The following is an 11,447-nucleotide window of genomic DNA, read 5'->3' as shown; positions in this document are numbered from 1 at the left end:
CACCACACTAAGTAGAGTTCAGGATGAAGACAGATGTGGCCTCACCTGCATGGAGTTGATAACCTGGTGGGAAGTCAGCTTAACTCAGTGATCTGGGCATACAGTGCTGTAAGCTGAGTACAGGAAGCTGTGCTGTAGGACGTGGAAGAAGTTCTCATTGTATTATGGAGTAGGTGAAGTATCAGGTGAATGAAGAGTAGACTCCAGTATGTGCCAGACAAGAGAAAAGAACCAATTCAAGACAATTTCTAAATAATTTTTACAGTACTATTAGAAAATGAAGAAGTAAGAAAAAAGGCTAAAGCTGGGGGAAAGAAAAGAGAGATCATGAGTTTTGTTACAATCTGCTAAGCTTCTAGTGACTATGATACATCCAAGGCAAGATGATTAGTTATCCCTGGATGACAGAATTCTGTAGGTGCATCTGAGTTTTAAATGGTAATTTAACATTGGATATTTTGAGTTTCTCTTGAGGGTTATTTGATTAGTACTAAAAATTCTTCAATGGGGAGATACCATTCAGTAGTTAAGAGCACTGGCTGCTCTTGAAGAGGACTCAGATTTGATTCTCAGCACCCACATGGTGTCTAACAACCTTTCATAACTTCAGCTCCAGGGAGTCCAACACCCTCTTCTGTCCTCCACAGGCATTGAACACACATGGAACACTTACTTGGAGGAAAAACACTCTTATTACACATAAAATAAAAATAAAGATTAAAGTTTCCTTCAAGAATATCGCCATACATGGTACTATAGAACAGGAGCCAGTTACAATTGCACAGAATCACTAGTAAGGCAGAAAAGAAAAACATCAATGAATTTTATATCTCAGTAAGAAAGACAGAAGTGTTTAGGAAAAGAGAATATGGAAATGTCATTAAGGCTGGGCCTGATGGCACATACCTTTAATCCCAGCAGTCAGGAGGCAGAGAGATATAAATCTCTGTAAGATCAAGGCCAACCTGGTCTACACAGCAAGTTCTAGGCCAGCTGGGACTATAGGAAAGCCACATCTCAAAAAACAAAACAAAACAAAAAAATGTCATCAATAATTATTTTAATTATTGGAAACATTTAGAGTTTGGAAATTATGATTATCGTGATGACTATGAGATCAATTAGTACACAAAACTGGTCATAGTTATGTGCTCATTTTTATTTGGAATATTAAAGTATCCTATTATTTTTGCATTACAGCTATTGCAGTAAGGTAATGCCTGGAAACAATCAAACTGTGATCTCAGAGTTCCTCCTCCTGGGCCTGCCCATCCCACCAGAGCACCAGCATCTGTTCTATGCCCTGCTCCTGGCCATGTACCTCACCACCATCCTAGGCAACCTTCTCATCATTGTCCTCATTCAACTGGACTCCCATCTCCACACACCCATGTATTTGTTTCTCAGCAACCTATCCTTTTCTGACCTCTGCTTTTCCTCTGTCACAGTGCCCAAATTTTTGCAGAACATGCAGAGCCAAGTACCATCCATCCCCTATGCAGGCTGCCTGACACAACTTTATTTCTTCTTTCTTTTTGGAGACATGGAAAGCTTCCTCCTTGTGGTCATGGCCTATGATCGCTATGTGGCCATCTGCTTCCCTCTGCACTACACCAGCATCATGAACCCCAAGCTGTGTGTGTGGCTGGTGGTGCTGTCCTGGGTGCTGGCCACATTCCCTGCTATGTTGCACACCCTGCTCATGGCCAGATTATCTTTCTGTGAGGACAATGTGATTCCCCACTTTTTCTGTGATATATCTGCTCTGCTCAAGCTGGCCTGCTCTGACACCCTTACTAATGAGGTGTTTATGTTCATCACGGGTACACTCAGCATTGTTATCCCATTCATACTCATCACATTGTCTTATGCACGAATTGTCTCCTCCATTCTAAAGGTTCCATCTACTCGGGTTATCCATAAGGTCTTCTCCACCTGTGGCTCCCACCTGTCTGTGGTGTCACTGTTTTATGGAACTATTATTGGCCTCTACTTATGTCCATCAGCTACTACTTCTGCTATGAAGGAGACCTACAGCCTGAGGAACAGAGACATGAAGGAAGCCCTGAGAAGAGTTTTGTTCAATAAGAGAATCTCTTTATAGTGGTAATACCCCTAGGCCTTTTACCCAATTTTATCTAATAAATGTATTTATGTGAATATTACAATATTAATATTTTCCATTTAGCATCTATTTGTATGAGAGAGGGCATTATAGAAGGGCTAGAAAACTGGTGAAAATTTTAAATTGTAATTATTTTTTTGAATTTTTGTGATTCTCATACAACACATTGATCGTGTTTGGTTCCCCTCCCCTGTTTTTACCCCCATCTGCTATGCCATGCCCCCCACCCAACTTGATGTACTCTCACATATCTAATATGTCCTGTACAGTCTTATTTGTGTCCCCCCAAAAGAATCCCATCCTTATAAGGGACTTTCTTTCCCCCTCCCAGCAGTCATCAATTGCCAAAATTCCTTAGAGTGGGTTGGGATTTCTTACCCAGTTTCCCATGACTATGCTGGGATTTTATCTGGTTTGAGCCTGTGGTAGCCCTTGTGCATGCTGTCGCCATTGCTGTGAGTTCACATGACCTTGTCTGTAACTGACCTTGTCTGTAATGCTGTTCCCTTGTGATCATCTGCCTCCTCTGGCTCTCCCAATCTTTCTGCCTTCTCTCCTGCAATGATCCATGAGCCTTGGGAGACAGAGGTTTGAAATAAGTGTCCTATTCAGAGATAAGGACTCTGTGGCCTCTTCTTATCCTCACATTGGCTGATTGTACATTTCAGTGCTAATCAACATCTGTGGCATAATGAAACTTCTCTGATGAGATTGAGAGATGCATTCATTCTGTGTGTAGAGATTGCACTGAAGCTGTGTCACTTAGGGTTAGCATCAATTAGACTTATCCTTTGCATTCAACCAGTTTTGGAATTCTGTAATAGTCTCCTTATGCTTCAAAGTAAAACTACTTTGATGAAGTGTAATATGTACACTTGTCTAAATATGAGGATGCATTTTTAGACTGCAGGAAGAAATTACATTGGTCTAGGACTGTGACAAAAGTAGGTTTTTCTCTAGAATCTATGACCTCTCCACCTGTTTAGAGTACAATATATGTGTTACCTCCCATTGAGTGGGCCTTAATTCTAATTAGATGTCTGTTGATTACCCCCAAGATAAAAATGCCACTATTGTACCAATAGTGATAATGTGCTGGGCCAGTCATCATTGCTTAATAGGCTTTACAGCTGCGTAGGCACCACTCCTTGATTTTTATCCCTTGGGAGCTTGCATTTCTGAAACCATAAGAAATAGTCTTCTAAGAGGAAGCTTTCAATTCAGTTCCAGTGTTTGAAATATAGCCTGTCTTCAACGATAAGGTCTTGCCTTCAAGTTGTAGCAGTCAATCAAGGGCTGTGGCAATGCTCCCCATTATTTTGGGAGTCTCTTGGACTACCTTGGCCAATACCTCAAAGAAAATTCTCCTGCCTGACACTGCAGTTTTTGTTGTATGTCCTTCAGCTATACACATGAACACGTATATTTATTGTATGTGTGTTTTTCAGTAGGACTTTGAACTAATACATTTCCTTCTAGTTTTTCATACCTTCTAAGCATTATTTATCCCTACTCCCTCTGCAGTTAAAGGACCCACCCTTTTCCTCATTTTCCCCTTAGTAACACCTGTTACCCATCTCTCAAGCTTTCTTTCCATTTAGTTACATGGTTCCTTTCCATTTTCCTGGATCCCATGGCAACATCAGGATATATCGCATCTAGGTACTTAGAGCTAAGATTCATAAATGAGAGAACTATGTTGCTTGTTTTTCATTAATACAAGAAACTTCTAATTTTGTCCATTTACCTGGAAATTTCGTGATTTCATTTTTCTTTAACATTGAGTAGAACTCCATTGTGTAACTGTACCACATTTTCATTATGTATTCATCAGTTGAGGGAAATTTAGGTTGTTTCCATTTCTTGGCTATTGCGTAAAGAGCAGCAATAAACAAGGCTGTACAAGTATCACTATAGTAGGATGAGTCAGTTGGGCACATATGACAAGATTATATAGTAGATCTATTTTTTAAAAGAATTCAGCACACTGATTTCCACGGCGGTTGCCAATTTGCAATCCCACCAAAAGTAGATGAAGTTTCCCTTTCCCAGCATCCACACCAACTTTCTTTTAATCTTAGCCATTCTGACTTAGTTTAGATGAAATCTATAGGCATTTTGCTTTGAATTTTTCTAATTACTAAGAATGTTTAACACTTTTAAGGTGTTTCTTAGTAATTGTTTCTTCTCCTTTTGAGAGCTCTCTGTCAACATTCATAACCCATTGTTTTTATTTTTTTAAATATTTTTATTCAGTTTTTGTGAATTTCATACAATTGTTCTTAATCAAACTTAGACATTTCCCCCCATTCATCCCCCTATTATAACCCCCGCCCCCACTGGACCTCATGCATTCTCTCATTTATGTTAACTCCTATCCAGTCAAACATTTTTACCCAGATGTCCTTTGGTGCAAGTTTTTCCACTGGAGTCTAGTCAGCCCATCTAGAGATCTTAAGAAAGATTTACTCTCCCTCACCCAGCAGTAATCAGGCTCCAAGAGTTCCCAGGCTAGGGCCAGCCTGCTGCCCATTTCACTCACTCCATGCTGGGCCCTAGTCTGATTGAGTTGGCATGGGTCTTGTACATGACGAAATCATTGCCCCAGTTTCACATAAGCAAGATTCCAGTGGCCTGAAAGACTCTGTTTCCTTATGTTTATGGGCCAACCCTGGCTCTTACAATCATTCTACCCCCTCTTCCACAATGATCCATGAGCCATGGGTGGGTGAGGTTTAATATGGAGCCCTATCCAGGTACACACACTTTGAAGTCTCTTATTCCCCCAAACTTAGCCAGTTGTCACCTTCTGAGTGCATTGTACTCTGTTGCATAGGGAAGTTTCACTGGTGAGAGTTGAGAAATGCACTAGTGTTCTCTCCATCCCCTGCTCTTCTACGTTACACGAGCCTTAACTGTAGAGGTTCCACTGTCCATAGAGCTGACATCTCTCAGTTATATTCTCTATGTATGACTAGCTTTGAAACTCTAACAGCCATCATCAGTTGCAAGAAGAAACTGATAAGTGGTGTATAGAACATTTGCCTGTAAATATAAGAATCAATATATAGTATACGTTGAGAAATGTCATTTGTCTAGAGACATGTCAGAGATAGTGTTTTCTCTAAGGTCTATGACCTCTCCAGCCAGGAATATTTGACTATAATTACACTTTCACCCATGAGTTCCCTCCCATTGAGAGGGCTTTAAGTCCAATTAGATAGCTATTGATTATCCCCAAGATAACAGTGCCACTACTGCACCAATAGACATATTTTTCTGTGCCACTCGTGGTTACTAGACTTTACAACTGGGTTGGATCATTGATTGATTTCTCCCTTAGAAGCTTGCATAGTATCCCCTAGAACTGTGAAAGCTAGTTTTCAGGGAGAAGGATTCCAGATCAGTTCCAGCTCATTGCTCCAAGTCCTGTGTCTGAAGTATGCCCTGTCCTCAGCAGTGGGGTCTTACCTTCAAGTTCTGGGAGATAACCAAGAGATCCAGCAATAGCTTGTGTTATTTTGGGAGACCCTTGGACTACTCTGACCAGAAACTTTAATGGAGGTCTGTCCTGTCTGGCACTGTGCTCTTTGCCATACAGCCCTCAGGTATAAATGCATGTGTATTTCTCAGGCAGTTCCCAGGCCAACACACTTCCCTCTGGCTTCCCACACCACCCAAGTTCCATTCATCTCTCCTTTCTCTCCCCTTGCCCAACCTCCCTCCTCTTCGCTCCCCAGTCCAAGCACCCACATTTTCCTCAGCCTTCCCCCTATAATTCCTGGTTCCCACTATCCCCCTTCTCCTGAGTTCCTCACCTCAACAGTCCCCTGTGTATCCCTCCCTCCTCCCCTCCTGGCCAAATACTCCCACTTTCCCCACCTCCCCCTGGTAACATTTGATCCCTATTATACTCCTCTTTGGGACTCTTTCTTTCCATTTATCTCCATGGTTCCTTTCCATTTTCCTGACTCCTGCTGTTTTATCAGGATGTATACACTCACATGTAAGGAATTGGTGCTAAGATCCACAAACGAGGGAGAACATACATATGTCACTTACTTTTCTGAGTTTGTGTTACTTCATTTGGTGTAACAGTTTCTAGTTCCATCCATTTCCTGCAAATTTCATAATTTCACCTTTTCTTACTGGTGAGTAGAATTCAATTTTTTTAAACAGACCACATTTCCATCAGTTGAGAGATATTTAGTTTGTTTCCTTTTCTTGGCTTTTGTGATGAGAGCAGCAACATAGATGAACAAGTATCTCTACAGTAAGATGGGTCCTTTGGGTATATGCCAAGATGTGGCATAACTGAATCATGGTAGATTCATTTGTAGTTTTGTAAGAGTTCTTCTCACTGCTTTACATAGTGGTTACATCACATTGCATTCCCACCAGCAGTGAATGAGTGTTCCTCTTTCTCCACATCCTCACCAGCATTTGATGTCTTTTGTTCTCATGATCTCAGCCAGTCTTAAAGTGGTTTTGATCTGCATTTCTCTAATTACTAAGGATGTTGAGAACATTTTTAAGGTGCTTCTTAGCCATTTTATTTCTTCATTTGAGAACTCTCTATTCAGATCCATAGCCTATGTTTACTGAGTTGTTTATTTTCTTGTTTCTTTAATTTTTGAGTTCTTTGTATATTCTGGATATAAAGCCTCTGTCAGATGCGTAGCAAGTGAAGATTTTCTCCAACTCAGTGGGTTTCCTCTTCACTTCCTTGGTTTTTGCTTTGGCTGTACAACAGCTTTGTAGTTTAATGAGGTTTCACTTGATTGTTGGCCTTAATGCCTGAGCAGCTGATGTTTGATTTAGAAAGTCCTTTCCTATGCATATATCTTGTAGGGTACTGCCTATGTTTTCTTCTAGCAGTTACAGAGTTTCAGATTTTATATTGATGTCTTGGATGCATTTAGAGTTGATTTTTGTGCACGGTGGAGGATAAGGCTCCAGTTTAATTATCCTATATGTTTTACCAGCGCCATTTGTTGAAGATGCTCTCTTTCCTCCATTGTGTGTTCTTGCCACTGTCAAATATCAGGTGTCTGAAATTTCATGCACTCATGTTTGGGTCTTCTATTGTGTTCCATTGATCTACATGTCTATTTTTTGCTTTTTTTTAATTTAATATATTTATCAAGCTTTTGTAATTTCATACAGCAGTTCTTAATCAAATTTAGACCCCTCCCCCATGCATGTCTCCCCAATCCCTCCACTAGACCTCATGTATTCTGCCATACATGTTAATTCCTATCCAGTCAAGCATTTGTACCCAGATGTCCTTCAGTGTAAATCTGTCCACTCAAGTATAGTCAGTCCATCCAGAGATTGTATGTAAGGAATATTCTCCCTCACCCAGAAACAATCAGTCTCCAATAGTTCTCAGTCTAGTGCTGCCCATTATGCATTTTTCTCCTTCCCTACAGACCCTTGTTTAATTGAGTTGGCATGGGTCCTGTGTTCAATGTCATCATTGCTACAAGTTCACATGTTCAAGCTTCCGGTGGCCTGAAATCTCTGCTTCCCTGTGTTCATGAACCAGCCCTGGCTCTTACAATCTCTCCACTCTCTCTTACTCAGTGGCACCTGAGCCATGAGTGGGTGAAGTTCAATACAGGAGTCCTATCCAAGGATATACACTCTGCGGTCTCTTATTCTTTGGCCAGTTCTACGTGAAGTAGAATGGAATTGCCTGTGACTGGCTGGGTAGGGCTAGCGTTGGGTAAATACAGAAGCTGTGAAGTAGAACAGGAATTCTTTGTTGCTGAGGAGTTTCTATAGTGTATTATAGAGTTCTTGCAATACACTATGAGTGTACCAATCTGTTTAATTGCATATACTATGTAGGTGAATTACAGAGTACCCAGGGATATATTCTATCAGGGTATATAATACCGGTTTCACTGAATTGGAGGTTGAGCCCACAAACAAGTAATTTTTGGTTCTTACGTTAACCAATATACAAGCAGAACTGCCATTCTATCTGGGATGGCCAAGGCTAATTATCAAGGGATAATGTAGTTGCTTCACAAAACCAGAACAGATAGTAGTGTGTCTGAAATCCTGGATATGTCTTTAAACCAACTTAATACTATCCACATTCAAAAAAGAAGTTAATAATCTATAACATCCAAATAAAGATAAAACTAATGAGAATTCAGATCCCCTAGGATTAAATTTTTTCATTGCATTACTATGTGCAGAACCTCATTAAACTGATCATTGCCAAGTACAAGAAAAAGTCCTGAAGCTATGGCCTCATGGTCAATAGTGGATGCATGTAACAGGGCATTAGGAAGCTATCTGAAATATATGGAGAGGGGCTGGGATGATGGTAGTGGAAGCCGTAAAGATTTTCCTATTGACATAATGAAGAATTCAATATGGTGGGAACCACATCTTTTCCTATATTGTCCTTTCCTATATTGGAATATATACAGAAGTAGATCTTAGAAGTCTGATCTCTGTTAGCAGCATGTGTGTCTCTCTCCTAGGGTCTGTTTACAAGAACTTGGGGTGTAGTGAGAGACTGCCACCTAGAAATCTTTCAAAAGAATGTGTTTTCCCTGGTAGCATGCTGCTACAGAGACTCTGAGAGCGTCTAACATAATTTTTATGCTTCAATTTATTTTAAATGATTCACAGTCTGATCTCTGCCTACTTTTAGAGTTTCCTGATCACCATTCTTCATGTTTTCCCCAAGTCCCCAAAATGGGTTCCAGCCCAACATAACTCCTGCCTATAACCTGGAAAGGATATAAGTAAGAACCTTCCCATATGCTTCTTTCCATCTCTACCTTACCTACAAGTGTAACTAGGGATAATCAGTGACTGTAATCAGTCCCCACTACAGGGATCTGATAGAATTGGTCCAAGCGGGGGATAATCACGATAGGTGATTATTGTGTCTTTAATGAGTTACCTCAGGATCTGGACTCCTCTGAGATGCAAAGTCTCACAGGCCAGAGATGAACAGAAGGGGAGATGTGAAAAGGGGCGGTGCAGATGGGCAATGACCATGGAGACAGCTAATTCTTGTGCCCATAGTAAAGAAAGATGGACATGAAGCCAAATGAGAGATTTAAATCAACTTCATCCACCCTGAGTAAATTGTAAGAAGAACCCAGTGCCTTGCTGTCCTGACAACCAGAGAGACTAGAATTTCAGGGTTTTATGGTGTAAATGCAGAAGAATTTTTCAGGTATGATAACATTTTCTTATGTTTCATTCTCAACCTTTATAATTTTTTAGTATTTATGGATTTGTTACAATTACTTATTGTGCAATTATTCTCCCAAGGGAATATATCTCTTTAACATAACATCTCTGTAAGCTAGGACTGAATACTGTCTTTCTTAAGAGTTCTTTATTAGACCCTCACTTGTAGAGCCTAAGTCGAGTTTGAAGTCTCCTAACAAGATTATGATTAATTTTACTCAAAATATCTCAGATCTGTATTTTAGTGCTAATGTATGTAATTGTTCCTAAGTACAGCCCACTGATAACAATAATATCATCACCTAGGTGCTCATGTAAAATGAAGCATGAGCTACTGAAAATCAGTGCTTTCATAGAATTCCAGATGATGTGCACGTGTGTGAAATGCTTAAAGTGTGTCTGTAGGTGATCAAAAGTACACCCATATCATGCAATGCCTGCAGAGGTCAGTAGAGGGGGTCAGATCCCTCTGAACTTGGAGTTAAGGACAGTTTCCAGCTGCCATGTGGGTGCCAGGACCCAAACCCAGGTCCTCTGTAAGAGCACCTGGTGCTCTTAAACCCTGGGCCATCTCTCCAGCCCCAAGAACTATAGATTTAATGACTAAATAGGATGTGAAGCTCATTGAGCCATCAGTGGCAATATCTGAAAATTATTCTTGGGATTTGTGATGTTTGTACACATTCCTACACAAAGCAAGTATACTGCTTGTTCAAAGTGAAGGCAGAAGCTAGATGTGGTTATGCACCTGCAATCCCTGCACTCTGATGGCAGAGGAAGGAATATTTGAGTTCAAGACACACATAGTGAGACCTTGTCTCACTTAAACACCATCAACAGGGTGAAGATCTCAGCAGTTGGCCAAATTTACAGCCCTTCAGAGAAAGAGCTTACCACATCTCCCTGTGCTCTTCTGCTGCTTTCTCTGTGAGCTTCAAGACATGCTGAGAGTTGTTAGACATGGTTGTCCAGAACCATCATAGAATTGTGTGTGAGTGTGTGTGTGTGTGTGTGTGTGTGTATGTCCATGTCCATGTATGTGTGCATGCACATGTCTCTGTGCAATTTAAGGATACAGCCTACACAGTGTTAGAGATTCATAAGTCCACCATTCAAAGGGATGTCCAGCAGAATAAAGTCCCTGGGAAGAGCAGACATTATGGTCTTGTGTCTAAGGCAGTGGGTGGTGCAGAATTCTTCAGGAGACTTCATGGGTTTTTTCTTAAGTCCTTCACCTGATTGTGTGAAGCCTCATTGTATTATGAAGGACAAGATTGCTTTACTCATAAAGTCTGTTAATTTAAATCTTAATAAGAAAGCAACATCTTGGACTTTTATTTGACCAAAATTGGTATTGGGACTTTCCACCATTGAAACCAGTTTACCATCACATGTAGCACAAGCATGAGAGAAAGAATTTAATTGAGGACTTTTTCATTTTGCTTCATTTTTTCGTAATCTATAAATTCTTCACCATATTTATTTTCCCAAATCTGTATCAATGTAGTCTTGTAAATTGGTGCATAAAGATTTTGTTTAGAAACATCAATTTTACTAGAGTAATATATATGACCGAGCCTAACACTCTTATAAAAACAAAATTACATCCATCAATGAAGTTCATCGGAGCATCAAATTTTATTGCTATTGAATAATATGAATCATTTAAACTTAAATGGGATTTAATGTGGAAGGAGACTGTATTCCAGTCTGAGAGGCAGCTAACAAATATTCACAAAATATTAGTCACATGAATGCACCAACCAAGTAGTTCAGGATGAAGGCAGATGTGGTCTCACCTGCATGGAGTTTATAACCTGGTGGGAAGTTAGCTTAAGTCAGTGATCTGGGCATACAATCCTGTAAGCTGAGTACAGGATGCTGTACCGTAGGACATGGCAGATATCATTGTTTTATGGAGTAAGAGAAGTAGCAAGAGAATGAAGAGGAGACTCCAGTGTGTGCCAGGCAAGAGAAAAGAAACAATTCAAGAAGATTTCTAAATAATTTTTACAGTACTATTAGAAAATGAAGAAGTAAGAAAAAAGGCTAAAGCTGGGGGAGAGAAAAGAGAGATATGAGTTTTGTTACAATCTGC

At 40.2% G+C, this 11,447-nt stretch overlaps 1 protein-coding gene across 2 annotated transcripts; it reads left to right on the top strand.

The window, feature by feature from the left end:
* The first annotated feature begins 1,216 nt into the window (after positions 1-1,216).
* Positions 1,217-5,161, top strand: LOC103741207 (olfactory receptor 1468-like). 2 transcript variants are annotated; one of them, XM_029567865.1, is made up of 2 exons: positions 1,217-2,079; positions 5,131-5,161. In XM_029567865.1, exons 1-2 carry the CDS (start codon positions 1,217-1,219, stop codon positions 5,159-5,161), a joined length of 894 nt encoding a protein of 297 aa, XP_029423725.1. The 2 variants fall into 2 exon arrangements, with proteins under 2 accessions (XP_029423725.1, XP_008840175.1); XM_008841953.1 differs by lacking the exon at positions 5,131-5,161 and having other exon boundaries at positions 1,217-2,104.
* The last annotated feature ends 6,286 nt before the right edge of the window (positions 5,162-11,447 follow it).

The sequence above is a fragment of the Nannospalax galili genome, unplaced genomic scaffold (assembly GCF_000622305.1).
Source record: "Nannospalax galili isolate Female #2095 unplaced genomic scaffold, S.galili_v1.0 scaffold2931, whole genome shotgun sequence".
Classification (NCBI taxonomy): domain Eukaryota; kingdom Metazoa; phylum Chordata; class Mammalia; order Rodentia; family Spalacidae; genus Nannospalax; species Nannospalax galili.
Note: the sequence above shows the minus strand (reverse complement) of the source record. Positions and strands in the feature narration are given on the sequence as shown.